Source organism: Cervus elaphus, chromosome 5 (assembly GCF_910594005.1).
Source record: "Cervus elaphus chromosome 5, mCerEla1.1, whole genome shotgun sequence".
Lineage (NCBI taxonomy): Eukaryota > Metazoa > Chordata > Mammalia > Artiodactyla > Cervidae > Cervus > Cervus elaphus.
This window is the reverse complement of record NC_057819.1, coordinates 8,910,439-8,933,433: the sequence shown is the minus strand read 5'-3', so window position 1 is coordinate 8,933,433 and position 22,995 is coordinate 8,910,439. Positions and strand designations below refer to the sequence as shown.

Sequence of the window (22,995 nt, the reverse complement as noted above, 5' to 3'; positions counted from 1 at the left end):
ACTGTTACCTGCTGGTCGTGGTATGTACGTTCTCGGGATGGGTAGAAGTTTTTCCTACCCAGACTGAAAGAGCATCAGAAGTAGCCCAGTGCCTGCTTAGGGAAATAGGTCCCAGATTTGGGTTTCCTACCAGCATTGGATCAGACAATGGCCCGGCTTTCATACCTGATTTAGTACAACAAGTAAGCAAAACTTCAAACATAAAATGGAAACTGCACACTGCATATAGGCCCCAGAGTTCTGGGATGGTGGAGCGAACCAACTGGACACTTAAAAGAGACACTCTCCAAGTGGATCATAGAGACTGACTGCTTCTGAGTGGACTTGCTTCCAATGGCTCTGCTCAGACTCAGGATGACCCCATGGTCCCATGACTATTCTCTGCATGAAATTGTTTTTGGGAGTCCCCCTCCCATAATAAAACAGGTGTCAAAAAATTTGCCTCAGGTAAAATCACTGCAGATGGTGATTGCAGCAATGAAATTAAAAGATGCTTACTCCTTGGAAGGAAAGTTATAACCAACCTAGACAGCATATTAAAAAGCAGAGACATTACTTTGCCAACAAAGGTCCGTCTAGTCAAGGCTATGGTTTTTCCAGTAGTCATGTATGGATGTGAGAGTTGGACTATAAAGAAAGCTGAGCGTCGAAGAATTGATGATTTTGAACTGTGGTGCTGGAGAAGACTCTTGAGAGTCCCTTGGACTGCAAGGAGATCCAACCAGTCCATCCTAAAGATCAGTCCTGGGTGTTCATTGGAAGGACTGATGCTTAAGCTGAAACTCCAATACTTTGGCCACCTCATGCAAAGAGTTGACTCATTGGAAAAGACCCTGATGCTGGGAGGGATTGGGGGGCAGGAGGAGAAGGGGACGATAGAGGATAAGATGGTTGGGTGGCATAATCGACTTGATGGACATGGGTTTGGGTGGACTCTGGGAGTTGGTGATGGACAGGGAGGCCTGGCGTGCTGTGGTTCATGGGGTCGCAAAGAGTCGGACACAACTGAGCGACTGAACTGAACTGAAAGGGGGATAGGATTTCGCAGCAGATGGAACTGCGTAAGGTAATAAATCAGGTAACTAAGTTTGTACAAGTAAGGGGGCCGTTCCCCCTTGGGGAACAGATTCATGAGTTTACGCCTGGTGACCAAGTATGGGTCAAAGATTGGAAACATGATTTACTAGCCGCTCAGTGGAAGGGCCTGTATACTGTTATTCTAACTACCCCTACTGCAGTTAAAGTTGCAGGTATTGCCCCTTGGACCCATCATACGGGGGTGAAGAGAGGAAACCACACAGACCCCAAAAATGCTGAGTGGACTGCGCAGAGGGACCCCACTGACTAAGATCATCCTTAAGAAGAAGGAAAAGAAGATCCCGGACGAGCCCCTTCAGGATGAAGCCGCATGATCAACTCCTGCTGCTTGGCCTCATCAACGTGCACATTCCTATGCGGACTTCATAACACCTCCAACTGTTGGGTATGTGGGGCTATGCCTCTGTCTGTGATGGATGGACTTCCCTGGTGGGTGTTACCGCTCCACCAAGAAGATTTTAAATCACTCTGCTCTTTCCTGGGACGACCAAAAGAGACTTTCCTTTCTCTTGTCGATCATAATCTCCCCCTGCTCTCTTGGTGTAAGCCAGACCTATCTGAGTCAATAGACTCAGGTCATGGGGTTACATATTATGTAAACACCAGTTTCACAGAAGTAACAAAAGCAGTAATTCAAAATAGAATGGTTTTGGACATTCTCACAGCTGTTCAAGGAGGGACCTGTGCTATAATTAAGGTTGAATGTTGTGTATATATTCCTGATTTATCTGGCAATGTATCAGCTGCTTTAGATGATATGACAAAAAAAAAAAAAAAAACAGGTAAAACCAATGTCAATTGAAAACATTCCTTTCTGGACTTCGGTACTATCTTGGGTGAAGGGTGATTGGTGGAAAACTCTATTTACCATTGTTATAGTTGCCTTGATAGTTCTGCTCTGTGGACCCTGCATTTTACAATGTATTACGAACTTTGTAACCCAAAGGTTGGTGTCATTCTCCCAAATTGGCGGTCGGAGAGCCAGACTGCAATATATCCCTATGAATGACGCTCATTCTATGAGTTAAGAGCGTCAGGAGTGGGGAATAAGGAGGGAAGAGGACAGGCTCCATCCTGAAAGCAGGGCTCCGTCTTGGGCCAGACTGTGGACTTTGAGCTCTATGCCCAGTGTCTATGGAAACGACAGACCAACTGGAAAACCAGGCCCCCCTAGATGGAAGAGCCCCAGGGCTCTCCGTGGCTAAAAGAATACCCTAATTATCTGTGTAACCAAATAGAATCATACATTCTATATTTGCTTATTGGGGTATGACCACAGGCCTATTGATAATTGTCCACTGTTAACTAGGCTTAAGGCATATGCAACATGGGTTAACTTTGATTGTCAGGGAATTTGGGGAGGTCGGTCGGTTTGAGCAAGTACACTTAGGGTATATAAGGTTTTCACAAAAACTGGTCTGGGTCCTTGGCTAAGAGGAGACTCTGCCCTGGGCCCGCCGGTGTAATAACCTGCACTCCACTATCTGCATTGTCCTTCTGAGTGAGTTTGTTTCCCGGAACGCATGGCTACAACAATATTAGAACACAGCAGAGGTTCTCTCAGGCTGTTGGAGTCGTGGTTGGTTGAGGCTCTTTCCTACTCTCTGCTCACCGCATTTCCCCTGTTTTCTACCTGCAACTATTGTATTCCATTCGTAATTTCAGAGGGGAGGTGGTGACAACAAAAACAAAGCCAGTGGGACTTCCCTGGTGGTCCAGTGGTTGGGAAACCACCTTGCAATGTAGGGGATGTGGGTTCGATCCCTGGTCAGGTAACTAAGATCTACATGCCTCTGAATAGCTAAGCTCATGAGCCCCAGCTAGAGTGTCTGTGCAGCATCAAAAGATTCTGCATGCCACAATGAAAACCCGACATAGCCAAATAAATCAACAGTAGTTTCACTACTTCACTATAAAAAGCAAACAAACAAAAATAACTGGGGGAAAAAAAAAAGAAGCCACTGACTGCACCCCTGGGACAGTCCCACCTGGGATGGACCTGTAGGTGTTTGTTTCCACCAATCAGCTTGATGGATAGGGTTATAGTATTTGAATTTCTGCTTTTTCTTTTTTTTTTTTTTGGATGTCAGATCTTAGTTCCCTGACCAGGAATTGAACCCACGCCCAGGGCAGTGAGAGCGCCAAGTCCTAACCACTGCACTGTCAGGAAATCCCCTTGAGTTTCTGCTTTTATCACTGGAGAAAGACATGTTTTACAGTTGTTAACTATTTATTGGATGAATCAACAAATAAATGAATATTCATCAGCAGCCAGGGACACAGTCCCTCCCTTGGGGTGTCCATCATTGCTTTGGCTCTTGACAACCTGACCTGCTTTCTGCTTAGATTTGTTAGGTAGTTAGAATAGGGGGAAAAGAGTCCAAAATGGCGGTGGCTAAAAGACCTGGAAGGGAAAGCCCGCGAAAATAGAACAAAGGAAGGTCTGAGGACCTGAGTGAGGACCTCAGGTAAAACAAACAACACTCCTGGCTGATCCAATTTACATAAGACAGGCCCAGGGACAGAGAAACATGTAAAAAGAGGAGCCAAAGCCCTCTCTCTCTCTCTCTCCCGAGCGATGATAGGGTGATCTTCTCTTCGCGTCTTTGGATCGCCGTGCCCTCATGCCTCAAAGATGGATTTTCCTACTATTATCTAAATAAATAGAGCTGTAACACTGATTTATTTAAGAGCTATAACACTGTCTGTCCTCCGAGAGCTGCGACCCTCCGAGGGGGCTTCAATGTCCATCACTCCAAATTTTTGTTGTGACGAGATAAAGAACCGAGGAGCATACACTCGCGTGACAGATTATAACTAGTTGTTACATACAAGGTCATCTGCCCCAACTAGACCACAGTCTTCTGGAAAGCCACTGTCCTGGCCTGGAGCCCTGTACTCACAGGATATACTCAACAAATGATTTTGAGAGGAGGGAAGGAAGGCGGGGAGAGGCTCATGTCTCCTGCTTGCCACATAGCCACCCTCAAAGCACTGGCATAGCCGGTTGCTTGGCTGAGCAGGGAAGGGTGTAGACCCCACCCCAACACTGCACCTCCTGGTTACAAGGACAAAGTGTGCGTTACCTTATGATGGAGGTGGAGGTCTCAGTCTCGCCTGTGGCCTGAGCAGTCTCCAGGCACAGGGTCCCCAGGCTGGCCCGGCTGCCCTTCCGAGAAGATTGTCGAAACAAGCCACCAGCGGTGTCCTCGTCGGAGGAGTTGTCGTCGAAGGATCCCAGGATGAAGTTGGTCATCAGCTGTCTCTTGATGTGTGCCTGCTTCCTGTCTTCTCTGGAGAGGGTTCTGGCTCGCTGGCCATGGGGCCTGGCTGGCGTGGACAGGTCATTGGTATTTGGGGTCTCCAGGTCTTCGGTCCCTGACCCGTTGGCTTGGCATGCTGGGGAGGTGTATTCAGATGAGAGGGGGTTTCCTTGGGGATTCTGCAGTGGGGGTGATTGGGAGGTTCTCTGCTGGCAGGTGTCTTGGGGTCCTTTGTGGGAGGCCGGCTCAGCCTGGCTAGGGGTCTCTGGCAGAGGGTTGCTGTTGCAGTCTTCCTGTGGTGGCTCCTGGGAGCTGACTGAGGCTGGAATCGGCTCCTGACTGGGAGTGAAGCTCACTTTCCGTTTACTCTTGGTGACTTGCTTGGAGTCTGACATTTTCCCCCAGCTTTTTAATCGGGAAAGGGTCAGGCAGGAGAAAATCAGACAAGATAGAAAAAGAAGCAGAATCACTCAGAAAATCTGTAAGGAGAACAAGAGAGCCATTTTAGGATCTATGTAATCGCGTTACCTGGCTTCTTAAAGGAGCTGGTGGCGAAAGCCAGTTGGGGTGCTGTATATTCAGCAGGGAGAGCTAGAAAGCAGAAGCACTAGACAGGGAGCAGAGAAGGGGCTCCCCTCCCCCAGCTCTGCCCATCATGAGCTCTGGGGTCTGCGGCATGTTTCTTAACTTCTAATTTAGAGAAGTTTATGCTTACCATAAAGCATGAACATGCATGTGAGAGAGAACTCAACGAGATTAGGTACATTAAAAGACTGTTACAGCATCACTGGGCTTCTCTAGTGGCGCAGGTGGTAAAGAATCTGCCTGCAATGCAAGAGACCTGGGTTCGATCCCTGAGTCAGGAAGATCCCCTGGAAAAGGGAATGGCAACCCACTCCAGTATGCTTGCCTGGAGAATCCCAAGGACAGAGGAGCCTGGCGGGCTAAAATCTGTGGTGTCACAAAGAGTCGACACAGCTGAGCAAGTAACACTTTCACTTTTCACTCATAGCACCATTATTTATAATATCCCCAAAGCTGAAACATCCCAAGTGCCCACTGATAAAAGCACAGACAAGATGTGGTCTGTCCATATAATGGAATATTGTTCAGCCACTAAAAGGAATGAACTTAAAGAAATCAAAGAGGACACAAACAGATGGAGAAACATACCGTGTTCATGGATTGGAAGAATCAATATTGTCAAAATGGCTACTCTACCTAAAGCAATCTATAGATTCAATGCAATCCCTATCAAGTTACCAACGGTATTTTTCACAGAACTAGAACAAATAATTTCACAATTTGTATGGAAATACAAAAAACCTCGAATAGCCAAAGTAATCTTGAGAAAGAAGAATGGAACTGGAGGAATCAACCTGCCTGACTTCAGACTCTACTACAAAGCCACAGTCATCAAGACAGTATGGTACTGGCACAAAGACAGAAATATAGATCAATGGAACAGAATAGAAAGCCCAGAGATAAATCCATGAACCTATGGACACCTTATCTTTGACAAAGGAGGCAAGGATATACAATGGAAAAAAGACAACCTCTTTAACAAGTGGTGCTGGGATAACTGGTCAACCACTTGTAAAAGAATGAAACTAGAACACTTTCTAACACCATACACAAAAATAAACTCAAAATGGATTAAAGATCTAAATGTAAGACCAGAAACTATAAAACTCCTAGAGGAGAACATAGGCAAAACACTCTCTGACATAAATCACAGCAAGATCCTCTATGACCCACCTCCCAGAATATTGGAAATAAAAGCAAAAATAAACAAATGGGACCTAATGAAACTTAAAAGCTTTTGCACTACAAAGGAAACTATAAGTAAGGTGAAAAGACAGCCCTCAGATTGGGAGAAAATAATAGCAAATGAAGAAACAGACAAAGGATTAATCTCAAAAATATACAAGCAACCCCTGAAGCTCAATTCCAGAAAAATAAATGACCCAATCAAAAAATGGGCCAAAGAACTAAACAGACATTTCTCCAAAGAAGACATACAGATGGCTAACAAACACATGAAAAGATGCTCAACATCGCTCATTATTAGAGAAATGCAAATCAAAACCACAATGAGGTACCATTACTCGCCAGTCAGGATGGCTGCTATCCAAAAGTCTACAAGCAATAAATGCTGGAGAGGGTGTGGAGAAAAGGGAACCCTCTTACACTGTTGGTGGGAATGCAAACTAGTACAGCTGCTATGGAAAACAGTGTGGAGATTTCTTAAAAAACTGGAAATTGAACTGCCATATGACCCAGCAATCCCACTTCTGGGCATACACACTGAGGAAACCAGATCTGAAAGAGACACATGCACCCCAATGTTCATCGCAGCACTGTTTATAATAGCCAGGACATGGAAGCAACCTAGATGCCCATCAGCAGATGAATGGATAAGGAAGCGGTGGTACATATACACCATGGAATATTACTCAGCCGTTAAAAAGAATTCATTCGAATCAGTCCTAATGAGATGGATGAAACTGGAGCCCATTATACAGAGTGAAGTAAGCCAGAAAGATAAAGAACATTACAGCATACTAACACATATATATGGAATTTAGAAAGATGGTAACGATAACCCTATATGCAAAACGGAAAAAGAGACACAGAAATACAGAACAGACTTTTGAACTCTGTGGGAGAAGGCGAGGGTGGGATGTTTCAAAAGAACAGCATGTATATTATCTATGGTGAAACAGATCACCAGCCCAGGTGGGATGCATGAGACAAGTGCTCGGGCCTGGTGCACTGGGAAGACCCAGAGGAATCGGGTGGAGAGGGAGGTGGGAGGGGGGATCGGGATGGGGAATACGTGTAAATCTATGGCTGATTCATATCAATGTATGACAAAAAAATAAATAAATAAAAATAAAAAAAAAAAGGAATGAACTTTATGTTAAGTGAAAAAACCAGTTCCGAAAGACCACATATTGTATGATTCCATATTACGTAGACAATACACTTGAATTAGGCAGAATGGATAGATATGGAAAGATTAGCAGTTGCCTGGGGCTAATGGGGCGGGGATGAAGGTTAATGGGTACAGGGTTTCTGATTGTAGTGATGAAAATATTCCAAAACTGATTGTGGTGACAGTTTCACAACTCTGTGAATAGACTAAAAACTGCAGAATTGTGCACTTTATGTGAGTGAGTCATATGGTATATGAATTATACCTCAATAAAGCTTTTCTCCTTTTAAAAAAAAAAGGGGGACTTCCTTGGTGGTCCAGTACTTAAGAACGTGCCTTCCAGTGTAGGGGACACAGGTTCAGTCCCTGGTTGAGACACTAAAATCCCAACACCTCTAAGCATGTGGGCGACTAAGCATGCACATCACAACTACCAAGCCCACAAGCCACAACTAGGTAAAAACCCACGTGTTGGAACTAAGATCTAACAAACCAAATAGATAAGCACTTAAAAAGGAAAAAAAGACTTCAGGGGCTTCCCTGGTGGCTCAGTGGTAAAGAATCCACCTGATGCAGGAGACACAGATTCCGTCCCCAATCCGCGAAGATCCCACATGCCGAGGAGCAATGGAGCCCTTGCACACAACTACTGAAGTCCATGTACCTAGAACCCATGTTCCACAACAAGGGAAGCCACTGCAATGAGAAGCCCGGAGCACTGCAATTAGAGAATAGCCCCCTGGTCAGGCAACTAGAGAAAGCCCTCGAGCAGCTACGAAGACCCAGCATGGCCAAAAACGAATAAATCAATATTTTTTTTGAAAGACTTTATTATATTCCATTTTATAGATGAAAGGGATTGTTGGCTTCTAGAATCATCAGGACTTGATGAAATGTGGTTTGGGTTATTTTCTAGGCAACACACAGGGTCAGATGTTTTTCTTTTCATGTGCTCAAGTTTCCTTTTAAAGAAAAGTCAGTTACGGGTTGTTCAATGTTAATCAATGTAACAAACCACTTTAATAGAACAAAGGGGAAAAAAATGATCATCTCAAAGAACACAGAAAAATCCAACACTGTTGGGAATTCCCGGTGGTTAGAACTTCCAGCTTTCACTGCCAAGGGCCCAGGTTCAGTCCCTGGTTGGGGGAACTAGGATCCCGGAAGCCAAATGGCATGGCCAAAAAAAAAAAGATCCAATACCTTCTAATGATGACAACATTCAGAAAAGCAGGAATAGAAAAGAACTTCAACAGAGTAAGACACACTGATGAAAAAAAGTACAGCAAATATATATTCAATGTTGAACAATGGTAAGCTTTCCCCTAAGATCTGGAACAAGACAAGGATGCTCACTTTCACCACTGCTGTTCAACATCCTACTGAAAGTTCTAGCCAGAGCAACTGAACAGGACAAAGAAATAAAAGGCATCCAAATTGAAAAGGAAGACATAAAATCACCTCTGTCCACAGATGACATGAGCCTATATACAGAAAATCCTGAAGAACTACCAAGAAATGCTAATAAAGTTAGTAAATTAAGTGATTGTTGGATATAAGATCAATAGACAAAAATCAATTTTGTTTCTATACACCAACAATTAACAATCTGAAAAGGGAATTAAGAAAATAACTCCATTTACAAAATCACCCCAAAGAATTAAAATACCTAGGAATAAATTTAACCACAATGGTGAAAGACCTATAGACTGAAAACTAGAGACATTGCTGAAAGAAATTAAAGAAGACCTAAATAAATGGCAAGACATCGCATGCTCATGGGTTGGAAGACTTACTTTTGTTAAGATGACCACACTACCCAAAGCAATCTGCAGATTCATATGGAACAGCAAGGGGCCCCAAAGAGCCAAAACAATCTTAAAAAAGCAAAACAAAGTTGGAGGACTCACACTTGTCAATTTTGAAACCTACTACAAAACTGTAATGTGGTATGAGAATAAAGAGACATGTAGACAAATGGAATAGAATTGAGGGTCCAAAAGTAAACCCATATATCTATGACCAGTTGATATTTGACACAGGTATTAAGACCATTCGGGCTTCCCTGGTGGCTCAGGTGATAAAGAATATGCCTGCCATGTGGGAGACCTGGGTTCGATCCCTGGCTTGGGAAGATCCCCTGGACAAGGGAAAGGCTACCCACTCCAGTATTCTGGCCTAGAGAATTCCATGGACTGTATAGTCTATGGAGCCACAAGGAGTCAGACACGCCTGAGCAACTTACTTCACTTCACTTCACTTCACTTCACTTTGGGGAAGATCCCCTGGAGAAGGAAAAGGCAAGAGTCTCTTCACCATATGGGTTTGGGAGAGATGGCTTGAAGCAGGCCGCAATTTTGATTTTCGGATGTCATTTCTGAAGCTGCATTCAGGAACACCAGCTGGTGTCTCCATGGCAGTTCTGAAGAAGAGTGCCAAGCAGAAGACTTTGTACAAACGCGACTGATTTTAGGTACACTTTAAATGTACACACTGTTGGGACTTCCCTGGGGGGTCCAGTGGTTAAGACTCCACGCTCCCCATGCAGGGGGCCGGGGTTCGATCCCTGGTCAGGGAACAACTGCCACAACTAAAAGTGCATGTGCCGCAACTACAAAGACCCGGCACAGCCGAATACATAAATATTTTTAAAAAAATAAATGTACACGTTGGAGATTCTGAGAAATAAGAAATTTTAAGTGTATTACATGGAAATGCTGAGCTGCCCACTACTCTAAATAGAAAAACACTTGCGTTATTGCTGAGAAAATAAAAGAGCAAAAACATGCTGTAACGGTCCGAGGTTTCGGAACCCTGAGGGTGCAGTCCTCACATTGATTCCCACTGGCAAACCAGTCACTCTCTGGTTTTACATGACACAAGCACCCTGATATGCTCGTGTTGGGATGGTGAATGGATGGTGGATGGGGGCTGCAGGTAGAAGGACGGAGAGGTGGTGTGTGGAGTGGGGTCAAGTGGATGGGCAGGCGGGCAAGATGGCGAGAAACATGCACGGTAAGCAATTGAGGAGTGGTGGGTAAAGCTGCCAGGCTCTAAACTGGGCACCGTAATGAATGGAAGGGATCAGAAATTCTCCCCACTTTGGCCTCCTTTCTCACTTTAAGATCTGCTGTTATTCTGATAGGGGCCAGTGGACCTAACATCCCAAACCTACCTTGCAGAGGCTACCTGCACAAAAAACCTCAGAGTCTTTCCCTATATTCTTTTGTTTGTTTGTTTTTTAAATTTGGCTGCACTGGGTCTTAGTTGCGGCACAAGGGACCTTTCCGTTGTGGCATGTGGGATCTTTAGATGCAGCATGTGAACTTTTAGTTCCAGCATGTGGGATCTAGTTCCCTGACCAGGGATCGAACCCCGACCCCCTGCATTAGGAGTACAGAGTCTTAGCCCCTGGACCAACCGGGAAATCCCCGTGTTCCCTACTCTTGCCAGTGTGATGACTGGGGGGAAGGGGGTGGCCCACAGGCCACCATATGAGCACTTTTCACAAGTACATAGAGACACACGCAGAACTCTCTGAGAAAGCTCCTCTGAGCCTCAGTTTTCTCATCTGTAAAATGGGGATACCAATTCTTGCCCCATTTACAGGCCTCACCATTGCTCTTTGAATAACCTAGATAGCATTTGTGCAAATGCTATCAGAGGCATCAAGGAGCCATCAAGCATGTACAGTGCCTTCAAGTTTCCAATCCTCAGGACAACCTGGTGCCCCGTACAACTCCTACGGTCTCTATTTCAGTCCCATCTTACAAGCCAGTAAACTGTGGCTCAGAGTTCAGTTCCTTGACTCTGCTTACACCCAGGCCCCACGCCGGTACCTTTCCCACTGCACCACCATCAAAACTGGATATAAGTAAACCCCATAGAGTGGAGGGTGTTCCCCTGAACACCTGGATACGATCCTAAAGTCAGATCCCCAGCCGTGAACCTGGAGGGTGGGCCCAGGTGTGCACAGCCGTCTAGAAGGAGCACCGTGCATGTGGCTCAGACCCACGGGCAAGCAAGGCCAGCAATGTCCTTCCCATGAACCCTGGCAGACAGGCCACGCTGAGCTGCTGCCCTTCACTGAAGCAACCCAGCTGACCTGAAAACCCAGCGAGGGCCAAAGCTATTTTTGTTTCTTGCAAACTGAACACAAGCAACAGCTGCTTGGTGCCAGGACGATCGTGGCCTTAACCGTAAGGCGGGCAGGAAACTGCTCACTTCCAACAGGTGCGGGCTGGCACCCAGACGGGGCTGGAGAGGGAGACGGGTCTGGGGTTTGTTTTCCAGCTCTCCCCCGCCTCCCCTGCCGCAGCACGCCCAACCATACCTGGCTGGGCCTTCGAGGGACAGAGAAGGGCAGCAAGTCAGTGTTTGTTTGTTTGTTTGTTTATAAAAGCTGAAAATTTTTTAATATTTCTGTCATTTCACAAAACATTTTTTGTTGACATTCTACAAATTATACCATCCAATAATGTTCCAATACTTTCTTCTTGTTTAGATAGTTTATATACCTTTTTGACTTCTGTAATATTTGTTATTTCAGGGAGATTTTTCAGAGGAACCTGATGACCTTCTACCTGAGATATTAGGTATTCTTGATTTATTTGTTTTTCACCCTCTTCAATATAAGCAATCAAAACTGAAGTATCATTTGCTGAGATACCAAATTTTTTCAAGGCCTCTGAAATATTGTTATTTGGGGAAAGATTGAAAATAACTTCAGTGGATAGAGTTCTTGTCTCCATCTTCCCCAGTTTGTAGAGGTGAACTGCTTTGTTTGCGGCCACAATTATCTGAAATGGATCAACAATCACTGTAGGGTTTATTAATGAGCCATCAATGGCACCTTCCATGGCCCTTTTTCTCAAGCCCACAGCATTTTTTACATCTTTAAATAACAGAAGGGTCACCCTGTATTCAGGAAATAGGTCCAGCTGATGTGTTAACTGCATTTCATAGATAAGCAGGATGCTACAGCGCTCCCAGGACCCCAGGACTAGTCTCCTATTCTACGAGCTCCTCTGTTACAACTTTGGCGAGTCTCAGGCTCATCGTCCGCCCTCGAAGGGAAGCTGAGCCAATCACTGCCGGGCTGCATCCCCGGACCCGACCTTGGCAAATGCTCGATAAACGAGGGCGCGGGGAATCACAGGTATCATCTGGAAAATCACTGCTCTCCAGTTCCCACCCGACCCAGCCAGCACTGTGGAGCCAGGAGTGCTCACCGCCGCGTCCCCAGCAAGTCAGTGTTAAACCAGCCATGCATTTGCCTCCCACCGAGATGAACTCCGGGGCACTCACTGCCACTTACCCCCCGTTGCCAGGCCGTCGGCTCCATTCTCATGCGGTCCAACAGGCACCCATGGGGTGACTAAGGCTAGCAGGCCTTGGAGTGTCCCATTTCAGCAGGAGCCTGGTGTCATGCATCAGGCCAGGGGCAGGGAAGAGTTTGGACCAGCCCATGCTGGACACCAGTGAGCTTTCTCCCAAGTCAGGTGCCCTTATCTGCCATCTGTAAATATAAGCCATTTGCCAAGGTCCTGGCCCTTCTCCCTCCCGCAGGTTCAAACTCGAGTACTTAAGAAGCTGTCTGTGCTCTCGGGGGCTCTACAGCCCACAGGGCCGCCTCCCTCCAGCTTGCCACCACCCTAGATTTAGAGCCTGCTTCACTGCTCATGCAATCGCCCACCCTTTCGCCCAACTCCAAGTCTTTAGAGTTTTAAATACTCCTGTAGGGACTTCCCTGGTGGTCCAGTGGTTAAGAATCCACCTACCAATGCAGGGGACACAGGTTCCCTCCCTGGTCAGGGAACTTAGATCGCATATACCAAGGGGCAACTAAGCTTGCACACTGCAACTAGAGAAAGCCCGAGAGCCACAAGGAAGACCCAGTGCGGCCAAAATTAAACAGAAAACACTCCAATAATCATGCCAGCTTCTTGCTTCCATGTGTTCATCTGTCAGACACCTGGTAGGAGGGGGACATCCGTCCCAGCACAACCTGGGTTTGGCCAAGGTGAGCTTGATGGAAACAGAAGCAAAAGCATCAGGATGAAGTCCAAGGCCCCTCAGGCTAGCAGGCAATGGTGCAACATCCTTTTGCAAATTCAGAGATCATTACAGTGATAGAGGAAGCTATGCCAGGCCGCCAAGGTGGTCAAACCTGCCAGTAGATAATTCAACCTGCACTCTGGCCCTTAGGTTTGGGGTGTCACAGATCATCCTGTGTTTCCCCATAAGCCACTCAGGTTCCCACCTGCCAGCCTGAGAGGAGGACACTTGGCAGGTCCAGTGTTCTTGCTTGGTAGGTGAGCAGAGGCCAGAGGTCACATGTGAAATTAACGACACTGGCACCAAGATCCCCCGCTCCAGGCCAGTGTGGGACAATAGTCACTGTAAAGACCCACTGTCCTCGGGTACCTTGGTGGGTGCCCTGGACACTGATGTGGGTTCTCACCTCACGCGGGGTGAGCTCTGGGCAAAGGAGCTTCAGCGTGCTCATCAGCAAAACAGTGTAAGGGCAGGGCTCCCAGATGGAAGCGTCAAGAGTCCGGAGCGGTCACTCAGGCAGGGCGCCGAGCACAGTTCATCCGAGCGGAGAGCCTCAGGCAGGATGGGCCACCGCCCGGTGACACTCTGCCACCCACAGAGGGTTGTCTCTGATGAATCCTGTCCCCTCTCTGAATCTGTTTCCCCATCAAGGAAAGGAAGGAAAATCCCCAGCCTCACCCACATCATAAGATTATTGGTAGGATCAACCGAGACCTGTCAGACCTGTCAAGCACCACCCTCCCCTTCTTGCTGAACCAAAATGGAAAGAACGTGGCTTGTGACAGCGAGCAGGGATTCTCCTCCACCAAGGGACAGAAACAGACTGGGTGTTTCTATGTGGGTGGCAGCCCCAGTCTGACGCTGCTCAGGTGCCCAGCTGGGACAGGAAGACCCTCACAGAGAGACCATCCCTGGACCCCCTTCAGCTTTGCAGGCCTGTGGGGCGGGAGGTTTCTTCCAATGAGGAGGCCATCTGTGGGGCTGCAGCAGATGTTAATTCAGGCTGAATTCACTTCTGTTAATTAAATTCTGTCTGTTCCCTGATCCAGCGGAGATGGTCCTCAGAACTCTGTGTGTGTGTACGTGTGTATGTTTATGACTTTTTATGTTATTTAGAGAGATGGGGTTCTTAATTTTATTTATTTTGGGTTTTTTAATTTTTTTTTTTTTTGTGGCTGTGGGATCTTAGTTCCCTGATCAGGGATCAAACTCATGCCCCCTGCATGGGCAGCACAGAATCTTGACCACTGGATGGGCAGGGAAGTCCCAGAGACAATGGTATGGGACAGAGGGGCGTGTCCTCCTGCCAGCAGCATTTTCTGAGCATGCAGCCACCGTGCTGAGACCTTCACACACATGATCTCATCAAGAGGGGCCTCCCTGAAGCCCTCTACTAAGGTACCACTTCTTCCTCACCTTCTGTGGGCTCCACCACTTCCCAGGTTCACACCGCTAGGACCCAGGTGGCCACGCTTTGAAGCCCACGCTCCTTATCTTCATGCCCTCCTGCTCTCTGTGCATTTCCCTCCATAAGCCCCAGGAAAGGTCCTAAATCCCCAGACCTGAGAAGTGACTGTTAGGGGCACTGCTTGAGTTCTTAGAGCTGTGGGTTTGTTTTTAAATCTCTGCTAAAGAAACTAAATGCAACTTTAAGAAACTAAAATGCAACAAGAAATAAATAAAAAAATGACAGACCCTTTGCGACCCCATGGACAGTCGCCCATCAGTCCATAGGATTTTCCAGGCAAGAATACTGGAGTGGGTTGCCATTTCCTCCTCCAGGGGATCCTCCCGAACTAGGGATGGAACCCACGTCTCCTGCTTGGTAGGTGGATTCTTGACCACCGACCTACAAGGGAAGCCATAGGCAGACTGTTTAGCCTGATGTAAATGAAGGATGGCCCGTGCCTTGGGGACCAAGGATCCTATGCATTGTTTTCCCTGACGTCGAGCTGTTCTGTGATGGGGACTTCTTCCTCCCGTCACCCCTGGCTCTGCTGGCTGAGCGCCTCCACTCAGGCTGGTCCCCGGGCGGGGGCCACTGCAGCATCCAGTCTGGAAGGCAATGGTGTAACTCGGGGTGGCGGGGGCGGGGGGCACCTCCTTCCCATCTGAGCCATACACCACGCTGGGGACAGCAGTTCACTTTCAAGGCTGCCCCCATGCTTCCTGCCAGCTTTGGAAATGCATTTGCCAACTTTAGAGCAGAATCGATTGAGCCCCACAGACGGGTGACTCACCTCCCTAAAAAGAAGCAACCTCTCCTCTGTCCTGTCCCTTCCGGACTGAACACCAAAAAAATGGCTATAGACAGAGTCAGAGTCTGGGGGCTCGAGCCCTGGTGCAATCACCCCGAAACCCTTTAACGGTGTGTACCTGAGTCTTGGGACCTTGGCTTTCTCGTTCTGAAACATACCAAAGCCTGCATAAATAATGAGGATGCTTAGAAGAGCTCGTAGGCTGTATGGACAGCAGTAGCAGTAGCGGTCTCAAGAGCCACTTCCTGCTAAAGTGCAGCGACACAGAGATGTCAAGGGGCGGGGACAGGGTCTGATGGTTGGCTCTGCCCTTGGGACCCGGCTCTCTCACCCTGGAATCCCGGTTTACAATCTCATGAAGTGTAAGCAAGTCAGCCTCACTGATGAAGGATCAGGTTTGGTGCCAGAAATTAATCTAGGGTTGTTTTTTTTTTTTTTAGTTTGAAATAATGACATCTATGGACAACGCAGTGTATTTATTGGTTGAAGTACTGGATCTGGAGATGTTAGATTCAAGATTTCTGCTCTTTATTTCCTGCATGACTTTGAGCAAGTTTCCTCACTTCTCTGAGCTTTGGTTTTCTTGAGGATTCAATGGCGATGGTAATGTTAGGTAGTTAAAATAGGGAAAAGGAGTCCAAAATGGTGGTGGCTAAAAGACCTGGAAGGGAAAAGCCCGGGAAAATAGAACAAAGGTCCGAGGACCGGAGTGAGGACCTCAGGTAAAACAAACAGCACTCCTGGCTGGCCCAGTTTACAAAGGACAGGGCCAGGGAGAGGAGCCAAAGCTCTCTCTCTCTCTCTCTCTCCCACGCGCTGGGGCGCTCTTCTCTTCGCGTCTTTGGATCGATGTGCCCTCATGCCTTGAAGATGGATTTTTCTGCTATTATTAAATAAAATAGAGCTATAACACGGTCCGTTCGAGACCTGAGAGCTATAACACGGTCTGTCCAAGACCCGAGAGCTGTGACACGCCGAGGGGGCTTTAATGTCCGTCACTCTAAATCTTTGTTGTGACGAGAAGCCAAGGCGCTTACACTCACCTGACAGTAAGAATGCCTTCCTCAGAGAGTTTAGGTAAGGTTTCAATTCACTAATATACAAACAATGCAAATCATGAAAGCATGTTTCTTTTATGCATTTCCCAGTGGTTGCATCTCCCAGGATGCTTCAAGCCTTGTGCTAAGTGCTCTGCCTAAGACCAACTTCCAGCTACAGTTCTCTCACGTGGACCAGTGGACCAGCCTCCTAACCCATCTACCTGCCCCCAGTCATGTCTCTCCAGTCCGTTACTAACAGAGCAACCACGGGAATCATGTCACACAGTCACAAACTTCCCTGATGTCCAGATGATGATTTCTAAGTATATTTCCCACTAAAAGGAACCGGGACCCCTTGGAGAAATGGCTGACTCCAGGGCTGGGGCAGACATGTACACACAGGAGGTACACCGTGAATGGCCTTCCCTGTCAAAGAAACGATACTTAGGGCCAAAAAAATAAGACGACAATTGCAGTGGATTGAAATACGCCAAATATGCTGATATTTTAAAAAATCATGAGGTCATAATGTTATGAAAACAAACACAAAACCCACCCCTCACTGACACCTTGGAAGGTTGCCGTGGCACCGCTTATTGCTTTGGAAACTGAATTACCAAAAAAAGGGATGTGATTGAGCGTCTATGCTGCCTGTGCTGTAGGAGAAGACCCTGTATACTTCAAGGTTACCCAACGGTGGGTGAAAGTTCTAAGTCACAGAACAGGGACGGCTCATAAACGCAGAATGATTGATGGCAATAGGAAACCATTATTCACAACCAGAAATGAAACAATAATGTCCTAGGCTCCGACCATCGGTGACCTGTCAAGCCATCTGGGGAAAGGCTGAAGAGGAATTTCACAACAGAGATCAGGTTATCCCCAGACTCTATGATGAGTCAACATCACTGCAAGTGGGATGATCAGACATTCTGTTCTTCTTGACAGGACACAATGAGAAGTACACAGCAACAGCTCTGCACTTGGACCTGAGTTCATTCAAGCCTCTAGACTTAATACTTTATTAAGAAAGACCAAGAAGCTTCCTACATGATGCCTTGAGGGTGCTTAATCAGCTTAATCAGCCAAATCCAGCATGGGGAAAATTCTACAGGACACATGATTCCATTTCTTCAATAAGCAACTGTCATTTAATAAAGGAGGGTAGTGATTACTACAGGTGAAAAGAGACTTACTAGGACCTTTCGTAGGTCCTGATTTGAACAAAACAACCTCAAAGACAAAATCTTTGAGATGACCAGAGGACATTGAGCATGAGCTGAATACTGGATAAAGGAAACAGCGTTAATTGCGCTGGAGGTAGATAATCATGGCAATGACTTTATATTTTTATTTATTCAACTGGCTACGCCAGGTCTTAGCTGCAACTTGCAAACTGTTGCTGGTGGCGTGTGGGATTTAGTTCCCTGGCCAGGGACTGAACCTGGGCCCCCTGCATTGGGAGGGTGGAGTCTTAGCCACTGGACCACCAGGGAAGTCTTGGCAATGGCTTTTGTAAAAAGTCCTCATCTCTTTTAGAGCAATGTACTCAAGTATTTGTCTGGTTCTGAGATTTGCTTGAAAATACTCCAGAGAAACAGAACTTGAGTTAATGATAGTAACTCGAGTTACTGAAGTACTCAAGGGGAAAGGTATTGAAATCTACAATTTCTAAGAAATGTGTACGGGACTTCCCTGGTGGTCCAGTGGTTAAGACTCCATACTCACAATGCAGGGGACCCAGGTTCGATCCCTGGTCGGGAAACTAAGATCTCGGCCAAAGAAAAGAAATGTGTAAAAAGTGTAGATAGAGAAACAGACGTGTGATGAAGCAAATATAATAAACTGTTAATGGCAGGATCTAAGTGGTGGGGGTATGAGTGCTCACTGCAGCTTTCTTTCAATGTTGTTGTATGTCTGAAAATGTTCATAATAAACTGTTGGAGGAAAATACAGGAGGAAAAGGTGTATGTGTGAGTAGGAGAAACTAGAAGAGCAGAAGGTCAACTGTTATTGAAGGCGGGTGGTGAATGTGTAGGGCTTGCTGTGCTATTTACTCTACCTCTGAATGTGTTTCCCAAAAAAGTTCATTTGTTGTACTAAAAAGTTTAAAAATACATATAGCAAGATGTAAGGTACCCAGCCCACTGATTAGAACCTGAGTAGTTAATGGGCTTCCCAGGTGGCATTAGTGGTAAAGAGCCCACTTGGCAATGCAGGAGACTCAAAAAGAGACTCAGGTTCGATCCCTGAGTCAGAAGATCCCCTGGAGGAGGAAGTGGCAACCCACTCCAGTATTCTTGCCTGGAGAATCCCACAGACAGAGGAGCCTGATGGGCTACGGTTCATGGGGTCACAAAAAATCGGACGTGACTGAAGAAACTAGAATACACACAGCTGCTGAGTCATATGCAAGTCTTGCGAGTCCCGGGACTGTGGCCCGCCAGGCTCCTCTCGCCATGGGATTTCCCGGCAAGAATCATGGAGTGGCACACCGGGTCAGAATGGCCATCATCCAAAAAGCCACAAACAACAAGTGCTGGAGAGGGTGTGGAGAAAAAGGAGTCTTCTTGTATTGCTGGTGGGAATGTAAATTGTTACAGCCACTATGAAGACAGTATGGAGATTCCCTAAAAAACTAGGAATAAAAACCACCATGTGACCCACCAGTACCACTCCTAGGCATATACCCCGAGGAACCAAAATTGAGAAAAATAATGTACCTTGATGTTCACTGCAGTACTATTTACAATAGCTAGGACAAGGAAGCAACCTAGATGTCCATCGACAGATGAATGGATAAAGAAGATGCTGTACATATATACAATGGAATACTGTTGCTGCTGCTAAGTCGCTTCAGTCGTGTCCGACTCTGTGCGACCCCATAGACGGCAGCCCACCAGGCTCCCCAGTCCCTGGGATTCTCCAGGCAAGAACACTGGGTTGCCATTTCCTTCTCCAGCGAGTGAAAGTGAAAAGTGAAAGTGAAGTCGCTCAGTCGTGTCCGACTCTTAGCAACCTCATGGACTGCAGCCTACCAGGCTCCTCTGTCCATGGGATTTTCCAGGCAAGAGTACTGGAGTGGGGTGCCATTGCCCTCTCCGCAATGGAATACTACTAAGCATAAAAGAGAACACATTCAAGTCAGTTCTAATGAGGTGGATGAACCTAGCGCCTATTATACAGAGTAAAGTATGTCAGAAAGAGAAAAATAGAAACAGGTATATTAACATATATATACAGGGAATCTAGAAAGATGGTACTAATGACTCTAGTTGTAGGACAGCAATGAGATATAGACATAGAAGACAGGCTTATGGACAAGGGCAGGGGAGAGGAAGGAGAGGGTGAGATGAATGGAGAGGGGAGCACGGAAGCATATACATTACCATATGTAAAATAGATAGCCAAAGGAAATTTGCTGTATGACTCAGGGAACTCAAACCAGGACTTTGTAAGAAACTAGAGAAGTGGGAAAGGGTGGGGAGGTAGGAGGAAGGTTCAAGCGAGAGGAGACATATGTACACCGATGGCTAATTCATGCTGATGTATGGTAGAAATCAAACCAATATTGTGAAGCAATAATCAATCAATTAAAAACAAACAAGTATAATTTAAAAAGAAAGAATACTGGAATGGGTTGCCATTTCCTTCTCCAGGGGATCTTCCTGACCCAGGGATCAAACCTGGGTCTCCTGAATTGGCTAATTAAAGTGTTTATTTTCCCATAAAGATCAAGTATCTGGTATAAAGTCATACTCTAATTTCTATCTCAGATCTGAAGGTAACAAGAGGCTGAGGGAGTTCACACAACACCCAAGCAGGGGCACATAAAACTCTTTTGCATGAACACAAAACGCCTTCCCAGAGTTCTTCAAATAAAGTCACAATATGGGGATGCTTGCAACTCTGATCACCTGACTTAGGATGGGCTGGGTCTTTCCATTTAAAACCTGGAGAGGTCAGTAAAGAAATCACATCCTGGAAAAGATGTCCCAAGACACTGTTAGAAGCAAAAATTATTTAGAAAACAATGTCTATACCTTCCAGTTTTTAAATGGAAAAAGACCTGCTTCCTGGGAACTCCCCCTCAGTCGCGCCTGTGTGTGTCAAAATAACAGTAACAGCTGACGTGAGAGACAGGATCAAGAACACAGTACACGTTCAGAACAAAAAGTCTGAAGGATGTAAGGTCTGGGAAGTTTTATCCTAAACTGTGCATTGTAAAGGGGCTTCCCAGGTGGCACTAGTGGCAGAGAACCTGCCTGCCTAAGAAGGGGACGTAAGAGACGCAGGTTCGATCCCTGGGTCGGGAAGATCCCAAGTGGGCATGGCAACCCACTCCAGTATTCTTGCCTGGAGAATCCCATGGACAGAGGAGCCTGGCGGGGTCATGGGATCCATGGGGTCACAAAGAATCAGACCCGGAAGCAACTGAGCATGCACACACGTGCATTGTTAAAGGTAAGGCTCCCTGGAAGGAGGCGAGACAGACCGAAGGATGGTTCAAGGAGGCGCCCTATTTTACTACGTGCTGATTCAAGACTTCCTTGGTACTACGCTTTTTAAAACTGCAACAAAATCATGTCTTTCTAGCCACAGAGGACACCAGAAATGCTTGACTCTTAAGAGTCTGCGTTTAAAAAAAAAAAGAGTAAGTTTGAGAGATCAGACATCTATCTATAGGAAACAGAATTCTCTTCCTGAAGACAGCAGCTTTGGGAGTCAAAAATCTCCCCCCTTGCCTTTTAGGTAAACCTAAACTCTGGTAAAAGTTTGCACAGGGATTCCCAGCAACACAACCATTTATAGAAGCAAAGAAAGGCCCTTCATCTCCATTGCATTTCCAGCCCTTTATATCAGCTTCGCACAGACAGCCATGCTTCTGTCCGCAGGCTGCCCTCGCTACGCGTTGGATTTCTGTCCACCTGGACACTGGCTGTGTGGTAAATGGCCCCAGGGAGAGGCAAGCTCACTTACCACTTATCTCTGCCTCTTTCCTTTCCCCATGTCCTTTCAACTGGGCATCCAGGCTGAGTTTTCTGGGTTCCCTTTTTGCTGAGGACCTGAATGTCGGCTAGCCAGCTGCTCACTGCGGTGACTATAAATGTCACTTTCAGATGAACTAGCTCCTGCCGTTTAAAAATATCCCCAGGGCACTCCACTTCCAAGGCTCTGAAGAGCAGGCATAAGCCAGGTGGAGTAGGGAATGTTCTGTCCCCTTTTCCCCTTTTTTTAATCCCATTCCTCGCTTTATTTCAAAATCCCTAAATGTCTGAACCATGGGTCATTTAAAGTCCAAGCTGCCGTCAGCAATACAAAGTCATTTTGGCCCTCCTGACACGTGCGGAAAATTAACCCCGAGCAGGTCGTGGGGTGTCCGTGAAATGTCTTCTGGAACAAGCCCACAGTGAAGGCTCAAGACGATCACTTTCAAAAGATCTCCTGGCTTCTCTCCCCGCAAGAGATTTTGTAAAAACCCTCTGAAGGAAGATGCCACCTGATGAAGTGTCTCCTATTTTTCAGGACTCAGGGGAAAAAAATTCAGAACCAAATAGCTCCGTTCCCATGCAGGGTCAGATGGTTGTCTCGGGGACTGGCAGAGAAGACATAAATTGGCTCTGTGCCACAGTTACAGAGTGTTCCGCAGCTGGGGGGTGTGTGTGGAGGGAAGGGGGCCACAGGCTTGTAGGGACAAAGGTCACATCCAGATCCGAGCCAGAGCTGGCGGGGGGGAGCCAAGGCCACACAAAAGGGCATTCCACTGTGTTCTGAGAAAAGATAAATGGTCTGGCAAGTGGAAAAATCTGTAAGGGCGCTGAACTAATGCACAAATGATTTCAGCTTCACCCTGCCAGAGCAACTTCATTTCTGGACATGTTTTTCAAGAAGGAAGAGTTATCAAATAGTGAATTTCGTGGGATTTTCTCCAGGGGACTTACAAGGAGGAAGCGTATTTCTTGCCTGCTGCCAGGGTTCTCCTGAAGCCTGGGTATCATCAGAGGGAGCCTGGAGTTGGGGATGAAAAAAATGCAGGTCAAGGACTCAGCCAATGACGGTGCTTAGCTTGTTGACCCAGACTACTTCACTCCAGAGGAGCTCATACAAGCCTTTGGAAGAGCCATCTCTCTAAATGCAGACATGTCCTCTGATGTCTCCAGGGGGAGCCATTTGTAACTCAGGGAAACTTTTTAACACTCCATTGAAAATCCCTCCCTAATGACTCCAAAAAATTATCATCTGGGCAGAGGGTCAGTAGTGGCAGGACTATTGGGCTTTGAAATCAGATTGATCTGTCTCTGAATCCTTGCTCTGTCACCTGTGGCTTTGGGCAAACGGCT

General features: G+C 46.6%; 2 protein-coding genes across 2 annotated transcripts in view; both read right to left on the bottom strand.

Annotated features, from left to right (window-relative positions):
- Positions 1-21,743, bottom strand: part of ACACB (acetyl-CoA carboxylase beta) — a 120,686-nt gene extending 98,943 nt beyond the window's left edge. The window contains exons 1-2 of the mRNA XM_043901552.1: positions 21,635-21,743; positions 4,185-4,840 (exon numbers count right to left, since the gene is read on the bottom strand). Coding sequence (XP_043757487.1) covers positions 4,185-4,756 — 572 coding nt within the window. The 5' untranslated portion in view covers positions 4,757-4,840; positions 21,635-21,743. The remainder of the gene's footprint in view (positions 1-4,184; positions 4,841-21,634) is intronic.
- On the bottom strand, positions 11,694-12,525 carry LOC122693762 (EKC/KEOPS complex subunit TPRKB-like). The gene has a single exon (XM_043901553.1). It carries the CDS (start codon positions 12,255-12,257, stop codon positions 11,730-11,732), a length of 528 nt encoding a protein of 175 aa, XP_043757488.1. The 5' UTR covers positions 12,258-12,525; the 3' UTR covers positions 11,694-11,729.
- Positions 21,744-22,995: the final 1,252 nt, after the last annotated feature.

What these genes read in the sequence shown, in the direction of transcription:
- LOC122693762 (XM_043901553.1), bottom strand. Translation starts at nt 12,257, where the DNA reads ATGCAGTTAACACATCAGCTGGACCTATTTCCTGAATACAGGGTGACC.